Source organism: Chelonoidis abingdonii, chromosome 1 (genome assembly GCF_003597395.2).
Source record: "Chelonoidis abingdonii isolate Lonesome George chromosome 1, CheloAbing_2.0, whole genome shotgun sequence".
NCBI classification, from domain to species: Eukaryota; Metazoa; Chordata; order Testudines; family Testudinidae; genus Chelonoidis; species Chelonoidis abingdonii.
Window position 1 is genome coordinate 88,970,959 of NC_133769.1, and position 15,955 is coordinate 88,986,913.

At 39.5% G+C, this 15,955-nt stretch overlaps 1 protein-coding gene across 1 annotated transcript in view; it reads right to left on the bottom strand.

The window, feature by feature from the left end:
- Positions 1 to 15,955, bottom strand: part of CDK17 (cyclin dependent kinase 17) — a 131,236-nt gene that overhangs the window by 42,754 nt on the left and 72,527 nt on the right. The window contains exon 4 of the mRNA XM_032788532.2: positions 13,808 to 13,941. Coding sequence (XP_032644423.1) covers positions 13,808 to 13,941 — 134 coding nt within the window. The remainder of the gene's footprint in view (positions 1 to 13,807; positions 13,942 to 15,955) is intronic.

The following is a 15,955-nucleotide window of genomic DNA, read 5'->3' on the forward strand; positions in this document are numbered from 1 at the left end:
GCGGGGGAGACTGTGGGAACTATGGGATAGCTATGGTATAGCTACCCACAGTGCAACGCTCTGGAAGTCGACGCTAGCTTCGGTACATGGACGCACACCGCCAAATTAATGTGCTTAGAGGTCGCATGCACTCGACTTTATACAATCAGTTGCCCAAAATAGATTTCTGTAAAATCGGAATAATCCCGTAGTGTAGACATACCCTTAGGAGAAGACTGTAAAACTATTCCCAGGAATTACTGATACAGTAGAACCTCAGAGTTATGAACAACAGAGTTATGAACTGATTGGTCAACCACACACTTCATTTTGGAACTGGAAGTACGCAATTAGGCAGCAGGAGAGACCAAAAAAAAAAAAAAAAAAAAGCAAATACAGTACAATTCTGTGTTAAATGTAAACTACTTAAAAAAAGATTTGACAAGGTAAGGAAATTGTTTCTGTGCTTGTTTCGTTTAAATGAAGATGGTTAAAAGCAGCATTTTTCTTCTGCACAGTAAAGTTTCAAAGCTGTATTAATTAAATGTTTAACTTTAACCTTTTGAAAGAACAACCATAACATTTTGTTCAGTTACAAACATTTCAGAATTAGGAACAACCTCCATTCCCCAGGTGTTGTAACTCTGAGGTTCTACTGTAGTATTAAGAACCAAAAGTTTTAATTTCTATTATAACACCAAAATCACTTTCCTGTTATAATATTTACTAGCAAAAGTCAATAAAGCAAAGGCCTCACTGCAAAGAATTTAAGGATGTATTATTACCTTCAACATCTCAAGTAACTGTGGCCACTTTAGTACAATCAAACAAAAACTCAAAATGCACACACACACTTTTGGTTTTACTTCCTTGGACATGGGGAAAATCTTGAAACAAAACTTCTCCAATGTCCCTCAAAAATTAGCTATATATAATATTTAAATATCTCAAAGTTAAAACTAGTCTCCATTAAGTCTGTGAACAAATTTCACATGAATGGCAAAAATATGTATTTTTACCCGTTTCTTCTTAGCAATATGTTTAATAAGATTTTTAAGTCCAATTATGTACATCTTAACCACTCAATATCAACTATGCTTTCATAGAAACATAGAATATAAGGGTTGGAGGAGACCTCCGGAGGTCATCTAGTCCACCCCCCTCTCAAAACAAGACCAATCTGCAATTAAATCATCCCAGCCAGGACTTTGTCAAACCTGACCTTAAAAACCTCTAGAATCATAGAATCTCAGGGTTGGAAGGGACCTTAGGAGGTCATCTAGTCCAACCTGCTCCTCAAAGGAAGACAAATCCCCAGACAGATTTTTACCCCAGTTCCCTAAATGGCCCCCTCAAGGATTGAACTCACAACTCTGGGTTTAGCAGGCCAATGCTCAACCCACTGAGCTATCCTTCCTCCCTCCCTCTAAGGAAAGAGATTCCACCACCTCCCTAGGTAACCCATTTCAGTGCTTCACCACCCTCCTAATGAAAAAGGCTTTCCTAATATCCAACCTAAACCTCCCCTACTGCAACTTGAGATCATTATTCCTTGTTCTGTCATCTGGTATCACTGAGAGCAGTCTAGATCCATTCTCTTTGGAACCTCCTTTCAGGTAGTTGAAAGAAGCTATCAAATCCCCCCTCATTCTTCTCTTCTGCAGACTAAATAATCCCAGTTCTCTCAGCCTCTCCTCATAAGTCATGTGCTTCAGCCCCCTAATCATTTTTGCTGCCCTTTGCTGAACACTTACCAAGTTTTCCATATCCTTCTTGTAGTGTGGGGCCCCAAAACGGACACAGTACTCCAGATAGGCTTCACCAATGCCAAATAGAGGGGAATGATCACATCCCTTGATCTGATGGCAATGCTCCTAATTATACAGCCCAAAATGCTGTTAGCCTTCTTGGCAACAAGGGCACACTGTTCACTCATATCCAGCTTCTCATCCACTTTAACCCTTAGGTCCTTTTCTGCAGAACTGCTACCTAGCCACTCAGACCCTAGTCTGTAGCAGTGAATGGAATTCTTTCATCCTGAGTGCAGGACTCTGCACTTTTCCTTGTTGAACCTCATCAGATTTCTTTTGGTCCAATCCTCTAATTTGTCTAGGTCCCTCTGTATCCTATCCCTACCCTCCACCGTATCTACCATTCCTCCCAGTTTAGTGTCATATGCAAACTTGCGGAGGGTGCAATTCACACCACCCTCCAGATCATTAACAAAGATATTGAACAAAACCGGCCTCAGGACCGAACCTTGGGGCACTCCACTTGATACCAGCTATCAACAAGACATGGAACCATTAATCACTTCCCACTGAGCCTGATGATCTAGCCAGCCTTCTATCCACCTTATAGTCCATTCATCCAGTCCATACTTCTTTCACTTGCTGGCAAGAATACTGTGGGAGATTGTATCAAAAGCTTTGCTAAAGTCAAGGAATAACACATCCACTGGTTTCCCTTCATCCACAGAGCCAGTTATCTCATCATAAAAGGCAGTTGGGTTAGTCAGGCATGACTTGTGCTTGGTGAATCCATGCTGACTGTTCCTGGTCACTTTCCTCTCCTCTAAGTGCTTCAAAATTGATTCCTTGAGGACCTGCTCCATGATTTTTTCAGGGACTGGGGTGAGGCTGACTGGTCTGTAGAGTTCCCCAGATTCTCTTTCTTCCCTTTTTTAAAGATGGGCACTACATTAGCCTTTTTCCAGTCATCTGAGACCTCCCCCAATAGCCATGAGTTTTCAAAGGTAATGGCCAATGGCTCTGCAATCACATCCGCCAACTCCTTTAGCACCCTCGGATGCAGTACATCTGGCCCCATGGACTTGTGCTCGTCCAGCTTTTCTAAATAGTCCTGAACCACTTCTCTCTCCACAGAGGGCTGGTCACCTCCTCCCCATATGGTGCTGCCCAGTGAAGTAGTCTGGGAGTTGACCTTGTTTGTGAAGACAGAGGCAAAGAAAAGCATTGAGTACATTAGCTTTTTCCACATCCTCAGTCACTAGTTTGCCTCCCCCATTCAGTAATGGGCCCACATTTTCCCTTGACCACCTTCTTGTTGCTAACATACATGTAGAAATCCTTCTTGTTACTCTTAACATCCCTTGCTAGCTGCAACTTCAAGTGTGATTTGGCTTCCTGATTTCACTCCTGCATGCTGAGCAATATTTTTATACTCCTCCCTGGTAATCTGTCCAATCTTCCACTTCTTGTAAGCTTCTTTTTTGTGTTTAACATCAGCAAGGATTTCACTGTTTCATATTAATTCTGCTGGGAAGAGAGATTCTTTCATTTCTTTTTAATTGACAGATTTGGATAACAGATACATTCTACACTGTGTGACAAACTGGTATTATTATGACTGGAACTGCTTACAACAATCATAGTCATTCAGAAGCTGCATTCCACACGTATAAGCTCCATCAATTAATTCAATGATCCAGCTTTAATCAGAGAAAAAGTTACATAGTATATTATATAAAAATAATTTTGAAAACACCAGAATTCTGATCAAATGTAGGCAATAAAGCTCAATTACAAGTGTCAGTTTAAGGTGAAAAAATGCATAATTACATTAAACCTTTGCTATAAATTGTACCCAGAGTAGTTTTTGATGGATGCCGTGAACTGATTTTTATTATTTTGTTGTTTAGTAAGTTCACGGAGCTCAGACGCCATGCAAATGAATGTAAAGAAAAGAAAATGAAAAAAAAATGTAGTTCTGTTTCTCTGACTAAATCATATTGCAGGATTCTCTCAAATTCAGGTATTAGCTCCTTATCACAAATCAGGCTGAACTTCCTAAGTTCTTAAGGTTTTTTACTCTAGGAGGGCAGTCATAGCAGGGTAAAAAACAATCCAGGCATCACGTGCCATCCCTTGCTGTGTTTAAGCGCTTGTCTCTGAATATTCTAATCCAGTGGTCCCCAACGTGGTGCCCATGGGCACCATGGCGCCCGCCAGGGCATTTGTGTGTGCCCGCCTAGTGCCCAGCAGGGGAGAGAAGCCGCAGCCCCGCACCTGCCGGGGACAGAGAACTCTGGGGCCTGCAGGCTGCAGCTGCTGGTGTTCTCTGTCCCTGGCACGTGCGGGGCTGCGGCTTCTCTCCGGCTTTTCCGGTGCTGTGGGCTGCAGGCGCCAGTGTTGTCTGTCCCCTGCAGGTGTGGGGCCCGCCTAGTGCCCAACAGGGGAGATAAACCGCAGCCCCGTGCCTGCTGGGGACAGAGAACTCCGGGGCTGCAGGCTGCGGGCACTGGTGTTCTCTGTCCCTGGCACGTGCAGGGCTGCGGCTTCTCTCCAGCTTCTCCGGGGCTGCAGGCTGTGGATGCCAGTGTTCTCTGTCCTCGGCAGGCACTGGGCCGCGGCTTCTCTCTAGCTTCGAAGCTGGAGAGAAGCCGCGGCCCTACTCCTGCTGGGGACAGAGAACTCTGGGGCTGTGGGCGCCAGTGTTTTCGGTCCCTAGCAGGCACGGGGCCGTGGCTTAAGCCAGAGAGAAGTCACAGAACCGCGCCTGACGGGGACAGAGAACTCCAGGGCTGCAGGCTTCATTCTATGTTTAAGTAAGAATAATAAATAAATTTGGACCAGCAGTTCAACGTTTTACTTTTTTAAAGTAAATAAGATGAAAACTGTTTGATAATTATTTTGTAAAAACTCCTTAATTTTTCTTACAGGTAGATAAAAAAGAGCAAATTCACATAGTAAGGTGAAAGAGTAATTGCCAAATAATTTCATTAATACCTTTTACATGTAAAATTACCCTTTTTATCTTATGGATTCATATATTGTGCAATATTAAATATGATGTTTTTCTTATTATTTAATGTACAAATACAAAATAAGCCTTGAAAAATTGTTGGTGCCCGCCACACTCTTCTGAAAACATGAATGTGCTACTGGCCACAAAAAGGTTGGGGACCAGTGTTCTAATCAATGCCTGTGATTTTGTGGGAGGCGAAGTTCCCAAAAAGAGAAGACAATGCAAGATGATCAGCATAAGATAAAAACATGCTTCAGAGAAAAAATTAAAACAAGATTTTTAGAGAAATAAAACAACACAAAAAAGGCAAGGTCCAAACACTGAAGGGAGGTGGGTGGGTAAGTGAGAATCCTGAAAAAATTAGAAGGTAAATACCTCTTTCTTCTCTTCTAGGCAAGATTCTCACTCCCAGTGAACAAGAAACTCAACAGATGTCCCAAAAGAAAAATTAGACTAAACTGCAACAAGAACTGCAACAACAAGGCCAGTTCCAACAGTATGAAGTTTTTATGTATAGATATAAATATTTCTCTTTCTATCTCTTTATAATGCCTTTATCTATGCCTTTATAATGTTAATGTTTTTTAGTCCAATATTAAACACAGAGCTCTTCTTTGAGTTCTGTGCAAGCTCTCTCATGAACAGAAGTTGGTCCAATAAAAGATATTACCTCATCCACTTTGTCTTTCTAGTATCCTGGAACCAACATAGCTACAACAACAGCGCATACAATATCAAACACAACATTCAAGATGGCAGAAACAGAAGGAAAATCTTGCGCAAAAATTGGCCGACTGAAAACATGGAACTTCTCAAAATAGGAGAAAATTTCTGGGGATGGGAAAGTCTGACCTCGGTGATCTTCTGAGTTCTGGAGCACCAAATCTACAATAGTATTCCCTCCTGCAGGATGCATCCAAATAATTAATTTTGTATGTTGTGTAGATAGATAATCATGGAGCTTCTTTGCAAGCATTTGTGTTTGAAAGAGAAGGCTGAGGTTGCAACTTTGTGCTGAATCAAATGAGTCTTACATATAGCTTCCTTGTCTCAGGTCAGTCAGGTCACAGCAAAGTGACAGGCTTTTAAGACATCCCATTTAGGCAATGATCCTTATAGTAAAGATTTTGCCTAGAGTGTTGGCATCAAAACAAACAAACAAAAACTGGTGGTCTTCCTACGGGCTCTAATCATCAAACAGAAACACAAGGACCTTTTGGCATTGGGTATATGGAGACGGACCTCTCTGTGATGGAAATGTAGGTCTGACAAATGTTGAAAGGATGACAGACTCCTTAAATTGGATTTCCAACATCATCTTTGAGAGGAATCTTGGATGAGATTACACTTACCCTTGCAAAAATCTAGTAAAAGATGGGTCACTAGGGCCAGGAGTTTGCTCACTTTGCATGCTGAAGTCATTGCCACCAGAAAAAAGATGCCACCTTTCATCTCAGGAACTTAAGCTCAGAAGCCAAATAGTTGAAAAGGTGTTTCCATCAACTTTGTCAGGGCCACATTAATATCTTATGACACAGGGAGCTTTTAATTAAGGGTTTCAAAAGTATCAAGCCCCCTTGAACCTGGTGGTATAAGGCTGCATAAATATTGGTCTACCTTCAACTAGCTCATGAAAGCCTGAAGAAGCTGCCAAATATAGCTAGTGCTTACATCAGACTCAGCCAGGTGAAACAAGTAGATCACCAGATTCTGAGAATCAAGTAAAGAGGTCTCAAAGTAGGCTTGATTACTCTACACTGCCAAGTTTTTCCACCTGGAATCACAGAGTCTTCTGGTAGATGACTTTTGAGAGCTACCCGCTCAAATATACCAGACTCACAAGTTGGAACAGATTGAGGTGCCCTGGTCTTAAGAGGCAATACGAAGCTAAATTCTATCTAATGGAATAGACTTTAGTAGTCAGCAATACATTGAGAGTCATATCTGTCTAGTCCAGTATGGGGCTAACAGGTTCATTAAACATATGATCCTAGTGAGCACTGCAAGTACCTCTGCTACATGGGGGAAACAGCAGGAAGGCATACAGAAGTTTCCTTCCCCTTGCCAATAAGGTATGTTTTAGTGCCATGAGCAAAAGATCAATAGCATTTTTTTCATATGTGGCAGAGAAATGCACCTGTGCTGTCTCCCACTGGAAAAGGTCTGATCCACCAGTTCTCAGGCTCAGAGAATACTCGTGAGGCTTTATTAAGGATTAATTCAGTCTGTCAGTGATTGTATTCTCTTTCCCTGCTGGATATATGATAATTTGGAATGCTTTGTGAGACAAAGTCCATTCCGACACCTGCAGGATATCCCAACCCAGGAGGCAGTGCACAGTGTTTCCCTGCTTATTTATGCAAACCACAGAGCCCTGCATTTCATTTTGAACCATATTAACTTTAGGGATATTGGGTCTCTAAAGGACTGCCATCATCTTCAAAACATTTGTATGTTAGCATATGGCAGTCAAAGGCTTAGGGATATCCACAGCACGGGGTTGCATCCCTGACCTTCTTGGCTAATAGCCACTGATGGACCTAGCCTCTATGAATCTATTTCTTTTTTGAATACAGTTATACGTCTGGCCTTCACAAAATCCACTGACAATGAGTTCCACAGGTTGACTGCATTATGTGAAGAAGTATTTTCATTTTCGTTTGTTCTACACCTGCTGCCTATTAATTTCATTGGGTGACCCCTAGTTCTTGTGTTACGTTAAGTGGTAATCATTTTTGTTGCCCTTCTTTGTACTTTATCCAATTCTAATATATCTTTTTTAGTTGGGCCAACCAGAACTGGACACAGGAGTCAAGCTGTTGGCATACCATGGATTTATACAGTGGCAATTATGATATTCACTGACTTACTATCTATTCCCTTTCCTAATGGCTCCTAACATTCTGTTAGCTTCTTTGATTGCTGCTGCATACTGAGCTGATGTTTTCAGAGAACTATCCACAATGACTCCAAGATCTCTTTCTTGAGTGATAACAGCTAATTTAGACCCCACATCATTTTGTATGTACAGAAGGGATTATGTTTTTCACTGTGAATTACTTAATCAGTGCTGAATTTCATCTGCCATTTTGTTGTCCAACCATCCAGTTTTGTGAGATTCCTTTGTAACTCTTTGCGGTCAGCTTTGGACTTAACTATTCTGAATAATTTTGTATCATCTGCAAACTTTGTCACTTCTCTGTTTATCTCTTTTTCTAGCTCATTTATGAATATGCTGAACTGCACTGGTCCCAGTACAGATCCTGTGGGGACCCCGAAAACTGACCATTTACGTCTATCCTTTGTTTCCTGTCTTTTAACCAGTTACAGATCCATGAGAGGACCCTCCCACCCGTATCCCATGACTGTTTTCTTAGCTTAAGAGCCTTTGTTGAGGGACCTTGTCAAAGGCTTTCTGAAAGTCAAAGTTCACTATATCCACTGGAACACACTTGTCCACTTGTTTACTGATCTCCTCAAAACATTTTAATAGTTTGGTGAGGCATGTAGATTCTTCCCCAACAAATCGCGTTCACCTATGTGTCTGATAATTCTGCTCTTTACTATCGTTTCAACCTATTTGCCTGATACTGGAGTTAGGATTACCTGCCTGTAACTACCATGATAGCCTCTGGAGCCTTTGTTTAAAAAGGCATTGCATTACTTATCCGCCAGTCATCTGGTACAGAGGCTGATTTAAGCAATAGGTTACATACCATAGTTAGTAGTTCTGCAATTTCCTATTTGAGTTCCTTCAGAACTCTAGGCTGAATACCATCTAGTCATGGTGACCTATTACTGTTTAATTTATAAATTTGTTCCAAACCGTCTTCTGCTGACACCTCAAACTGAGACAGTTTCTCATATGTCAACTAAAAAGAATGGCTCAGGAGTAGGGCTCTCCCTCACATGCTTTGCAGTGAAGACCAGTGCAAAGAATTCTTGCAGGTTCTCTGCAACTGTCTTATCTTCCTTGAGTGCTCCTTTAGCACCTCAGTCATCCATTGGCTCCACTGGTTGTTTGACGGATTTCCTGATTCTGATGTATTTTTAAAAAACATTGCTTTTAATGTGTGTGTCTTGTGGTAGTTGCTCTTCAAACTCTTTTTTTGGCCTGCCAAATTATACTTTTACATTTGACTTGCCAGGGTTCATGTGTTTTTTTTATCTTCCTCAGTAGAACCTAACTTCCAATTTTTAAAGGATGCCTTCTTGTTTCCAACCAACTCACTTAGTCTTATTGTTTAAGCCATAGTAGCATTTTTTTGGTCCTCTATTTTTTTATATTTGGGGTATACATTTAATTTAAGACTCTGTTATGGTGTTTTTTAAAGTTTCCATGCAGCTTTCAGGCATTTAATTTGAATGAGAGGTGTTAGTAAGTCATTCTTAATTGAAGAATGTCCTTCGACTATCACAGGACCAAAAATGACCTAAGGTCATCTTTCATCTGGATGCAAAATGGTAACCCCTTTGTTCCTTGCTTTCAAGGGAATCACAGAAATGTATGGATGAAAGAGACCTTGAGAGGTCATCTAGTCGACCTCGCTGAGGAAGGACCAAGTGAACCTATACCATCCCTGGACAGATGTTTATCTAACCTGTTTTTAAAAACCTCCAACGATGGGATTCTACAACCTCCCTTGGTAACCTATTAGCACATGGCCAGTCCCTTTTAGAGGCAGGAGACATATTCATTTTGAGGGTGGCCACTGTGAACTTTTATTCGACCAGATTCTGGTCGCTCAGATCTAAGATAATAATATAATAATATGCATTCCTTTCCTTCACATTTCTCTCTTTACTTTATATTGCTTTATCATTTTCACCAAAGAGTTATCATACATTTTTTCCAAGTTTCGAGATAAACATATCTGCTTTAAGGTGCTGAATAAAATGAAGTATTCTACATGGATTTGCAGGTTATACTTGCACCGTATATTCTGCCCTTTTTTATCTTTCTAGGCAGATCTTTGCATATGGAAATTGATGATAAAAAAAAAAAGTAAACCTTGCACATCTGAACTCAGTGTTTCAGCTACCCTGGGCGAGAGAATCTGCATGCCCCTCTTGTTCTCCCAATGTGTCAAAACCTTATTGATGGTTTTAGTTTTAATCAAATTAAATTAGAGCAACAATTTTATCACCTGATCCCAAGCTGTGATGACTCAACCCAAGATCAATGACTATTCTAATATGAAGGGGGAGATGTGCATTTTTGTTACTGAATTTTAATTGCTGTCATATTCACAGCATATTTATACTGAACCTATTATGATTACAGGAAAACTTATTGTATTCAGTTAATTATCTCCTTCAGTGATGGGGTGGTCTGCTTGCTTAACAGTACAGCCAATGCAATCTCCAGGAATCCGCAACATTAAATTTGTTAGCATATATTTCATGCAAATATTTATAATCTGAATTGGAAAACATCTCAAATGTTAGCGCATATTAATAGTGAACATAGCTAAGTATTGGACTGCACATGTTTTCCAGTAAACATGCATAGAATATATCTTTTGTTTTCATGATGGATTGCTAATTTGCATATAAATATATAGTGCAACTACAAAACACTAGAGGAAATTCACAGTTAAGTCTGAAAAACAAGAGCTGACATTCTAGCCTTAACAAAAAAAGGGCCAGCCTGCCCGTCAGTCCAGATTCTCAGCCTTAAATGATCAGTTACTTTAAGAAATTAGAACTGCTTTTGCCTATTCGATACACAGAAACAAACAACATTATGTTTATGAAAGACTATGTACCATATTACAACTACACAGTATATCAACTGCACAAAACAGAAAGGTGTGCTCAGTTTGAGAATACCAAGCTCAAATTTCATTAGAAAGAGCGGAGGGGAGAGAAATACCAGCTTATATTTTATTAAATATATTCCTGTAAACAATAGTGTGACCATATGAATATAAATTGCAATAGATCTCAATTATGCTGAATGTCTCCGATACATTAGAACAAACAGACTATCAAATATGCATAAAATTTAATTTGCTATTACCTACAGGCATAGTAAAGAGATGCAGGTCAACTAACATGAATATTACTGCTAATACAGACTGAGAGCTTCTCTTCCCTTTCTCCTGACACTGAATCAAATTAATACTACCGATTTTAGTAAACTCCATAGTTCAAATCCTGTTCAGCTTATGGACATGAAGGATCCCTTCACTGGAAATGCTCATACAAGTAAGGCAAGCAAGATTTGGTATTGTAATTACAAATCTTTATTACAAGCCTGTCAGAGGTCAACAGAACGAAACAAAAAAATGCACCACTGGAATTTTTAACAGAAAGTTTCCCTGCATGGGAATGTTTATTTTAATTTGTACCACAGTTGTTATAGCAGCCAAAAGGGTTCCCCTTCTGCTAGGCACTGCATAAACACGGAGTATAAAAACTTCCCCTCTTCCAAATACTATTTAACAAGTACATTTAAAACATAAGTTTCTGACATTAACTCATAAAAATCAAGGAAATTCAGAGCTAAAATCATTGTTAAAATTCAGCAGCTGTTCTTTAGCAGATAGTTACAAAAGGTCACTCTAAAAACTTATCTTTAAAAACCACCATGTCATTACTGTAACATTTTAGGAGGAAACTCTGGTTCACAGGATGCATAGAAACAGTTGCCTGAACTATGCTGACCTCTCTGATTGTGTCAATCAACAAAGAAATAAACCACATCACGTTGATTTCAGCTGCATTAGAAACAAGTATTTGGAATTGGGAGAAAAATAAGGCAATAAATGCTTGTCAGATGAAACTGACAATCTGAAAGGAAAAAGCATTTTCAAAGCTTCTAAGACAGTATAATACTTCAGTTGTTGTACAAGCTAACAGCTATTACAGGGCTGTTTATTTGGTTAAAAGGTTTGCGGGGGTGGGGAGAGGAGGTAAAACGCAAAAAGAATGCTGTGAAAACGCAGCAAAAGTGCAGCTCTACATATGGGAAATTCCTATTTAAAAATATTTTGGAGAAAACAGGAAATAAAAGAATGAACAATAGTACACCTCCTCCCCGATATAACGCTGTCCTTGGGAGCAAGAAAATCTTACCGCACTATAGGTGAAACCGCATTATATCAAACTTGCTTTGATCCGCCGGAGTGTGCAGACCCGACCCCCCGGAGCGCTGCTTTACTGCATTATATCTGAATTCGTGTTATATCGGGTCACGTTATTTCAGGGTAGAGGTGTACTAAGAAACCTTAAACAAAATCTCTCCCTCCTCCAGATTTCCCCAGCATGTCATGTCTTTTACATGAGTGTGGTTGTAGCTGTGTCAGTCCCAGGATATGAGAGAGACAAGGGGGGTGAGGCATTATCTTCCATTGGACCGACTTCTGTTGGTGAGAGAGATCAATCTGCAAGCTTACATAGAACTCTTCTTCAGGTCTGGGAAACAGTCAGCAAGCTGTCTCTCTGACCAACAGAAATTGGTCCAACAAAAGATATTACCTCACTCACCTTGTTTCTCTAATGTCTTCTACATGTAAATTCTTATACTACTGTTTTTATTTTGTGCTCTGTTTAACTCAAAGCACAATGGATCTGATCCAAAGCTCTCTGAGGATTTGTCCACACTTGAAATGCTACAGTGGCATAGCTGCACCAATGTAGTTATGCCACTGTAGCGCTTCAGTGTGGACACTACCCATGTCAACGGGAGGGGTTCACCAGTCAGTACAGATAATCCTCCTCCCCTAGAGGTGTTACCTAGGCTGACGGAAGAATTCTTCCATCACCCTAGTGCTGTTTACACTGGGAGTCATAGTGGTTAAACTACGGCGTTCAAGGGGGGGTTCACACCTACAAGCGAGTACTTAAGCCAATTTAATTTTTTAGTACAGACCAGGCCTAAGTTAATTGTTTCACTTCAATGGGCTTTGGATCGAGCCTAATCTTGGCTCAAAGTTACAACGCTAACAACAACAAATACATTAAGGATTTTTAAGACAAAATAACTCCCTCCACAAAGGGTGTGTGATGATTAATGAACTAATCAGTGCAATTTCTGAATAACACAAAGACAACAAAATGCCCTGCAGTACTTATTTTTGACACACAAACTCAGTGACAGATAATCCAAAAATATTTTCCAAACTCCTGCATTTTATATTATGCTTCAAGAAAATTATGGAGATTTAAAACCCCAAGAATAGATTTTTATAATGAAACCAATCAAAGAACTTTACATATTCCAGCCAAAATGGTGGTATTATAACCAAAGCTGTTACAGTTGTTAAAAAAAAAAAAAAAAAAAAAAAGTGAAAAAGTTCTGTTTATCTTTTGCCTGGGGAAAGGGGAACAAAGCAAGTGCAAGGGTGGTTAGTATTCATAATGAGTCTCATAAATAAAGGAAATTATGTGCACAGTTATTCATAAAGTACTTTTTCCTCCTTTTGTTTACTGTCCTGTAAGGTTCCGTACACTAAAAAACAGGAAGAATGAAAAAGGCTGACGCAGTCAGGAACATCCCTATTGTGTTTACTTTCCGAAGTTTCACATGGATTAGAAAGCAGCATTACTTGGAAGAGCCTGAATAGTGATAAATGAAGTAGTCTGCTTGAACATATACAGAGAATGTCTCAGAATCTAATGGTCACATTTTCTTTATTTGTTTCCTAACACCTCAATTCCTTCTAGAATGCCTGTACTTATTGCAAAGCCTTTCTCACGTGATCTCTCAGCACTTTAATGACCAATCCTACACTAAATGTCTAACATTTCGTATCTAAGAAAGCATGCTAATGGATTCTCTGCTTTTTAAAAAAAAATCAAATGCTTTTTAAAAAACAATATTTAATTTTTTGTACTGAACAGATTATAAACATTGTCAGGGATATCTACTCAAATTCCAAGATTGACAAACAGGAAGAATAATTAATGTCCTGACTACTGTTATCATAAAACCTCATAAGCTGAATATGCACATCTGCTTTAAAGTGAACTGGCAGGAAAACAAGCAGTTCTATGAAACAATTTAAATAATCCCCATGGCTCTAATTTACTGGGTCCTTATGGGAAAACTGATTACCTCCATAGAGATCCGTCTGTGTATCCGGTTCCTGAGGCAAACACCTGTAGGAGATTGGACTTCATCAGATGATGTTCCAGAAGCTTGGTCACTTTCACCATCTGATCCCATTTTCAGATTTTCATGTACTATATCTAAATTAAAGAAAGTCAATCCTTATTCTTCTAAACAAATCTCATATGTGGAGAAGCATTGTAACCTTTATTATGTACTGCTTCCTGTCAGACCTAGAGGCTTACTATCACTATTCTTGCTATTCTCTTTTTATGGCTCAAAAATAGCATAAAAAGATAAAGTCTTAAAAATACTTTCCCAATAAACCACGCATACATAAATAAATGTGCATTAGTTTTCCATTATTATTCTAATTTAGGCTGTGGTGGCACCCACCATGTGCTATCTATGTTCCAAACACAAAGACAGACATAGTTCCAGTCCAACCCCATAACCCCTCAGTCCTCACATTCTTGAGCTTGTTTCACTTCTCCTTTTTGTGGTATTCTTGGAACAGGAAAATTCCATTTTCTAGGGAAATCCTGAGAGTTCAGAGAAAAATCTGAGACCTCATTAGTTAGAAAATATGATGCCTAAGGCAAAAATATTCAAATTTGTCTGCCTAACATTAGGCATGCAAATCCATATTTAAAGAGAGAAGAAAAAAACAAAAACAGGTGGCCTCATTTTCAGATGTGCCAAGCATGGGAACTTCAGGTGCCCAGAATCTCTGAAAAGATCAGGCCAGTTCCGTTCAGGTGCCTAAATACAGATTTAGAATGAATAAATGGATTTTGCAGAGAACTTGATGTACTTACATATTTCTTGGGGGGTGGGGTGGGAGGCATTGAAATGGATTCGCTTGGGGAAAATTTATGTAATGGACTGCCTATTTTAATGATGTGTGCAGTTTTTATGTAAACTGCATAAAATATTTGTCTCTCAATCCCCTACAGAAAAATCACTAAAAAAATAGACATGGTACCAATGGCTGTATCTCCCAGGCAAAAAACGCTCTGCTCCAGCAGGGAAATGGGGCAAAGAACTAAGAAATTCAAGATGCCTTTACCGATAAAGAGAAGAGGGAGGGATAAGGAAGGCAGGAGAGCAGCAGCTTCTTTCTGAAGGCCAACAGGACACTGAACCTGGAAAAAGGATCCAGTAGCTCATCTCTTCCTCTGAAGATCTATAGTAAAAATGCCTATGCACAAATGAATCCTAGAGAACAAACAATCCAATAAAGGATGTGTCTCAAAAGATAGAGAGGTAGCCTCTTTGAATCTAGGAACAAAATACACAAAAAGATAACCTGAGAACAGATTTTCCCCAGAGTACAAAAGAGAATTGGAGGGGCCCCAGAAATTGTTTAATTTTAGAGGTAAAATTCTGCTATGTCAAAAAGCCAGGGAAATCCTGTTCAATTTCCCCCCAAAATATTTGATGATATTGTTGATCTTCATTTTACATTATTACAACAAAATAGAAGACAAAGGATGGAAGAATGTTCCATCTATCAGTGTGCTGGAAAGTTGGCCTCTCTTTGGGAGAAGTAAACGTTATCATAAAAGGCATCCCAGAATATATCTTAGGAAAGAATTTGTGAGTGAGTGACCAGAACCTGCCAAGACTGTAGTTTTCAAAAGATGACATTCTTCTTCAGACCAGGAGACTCTATAGTTCAGTGGTTCTCAAACTTTTTTTACTGGTGATCCCTACTACAAAGCAAGCCTCTGAGTGTGATGCCCCTTATGAATTTAAAACACTTTTTAACATATTTAACACTGTTATAAATGCTGGAGGCAAAGCGGGATTTGGGGTAGAGGTTGACAGCTCAAGACCCTCCATGTAATAACCTTGTGACCCTCTGAGGGGTCCCGATCCCCAGTTTGAGAACCCCTGTCATAGTTCTTTTTACAGGACAGAAAATTGGTATAAAAGGAGTAGCAGATTCACACACAGAACAGAATGTGGATTTAGGCTTGAAGTGCTTCAGTGAAACACGCAGATTCACAAAAAACATGATACTGACATGAAGATGAACTGTGTCCTGGGGATGAATTTAGCAATGATACTGAAATGTATGAATAAGTTGGATTCTAATAAAATCCAAGATATTATGGTATGTTCACAGTATTTCACCTTCATGATTTGGCC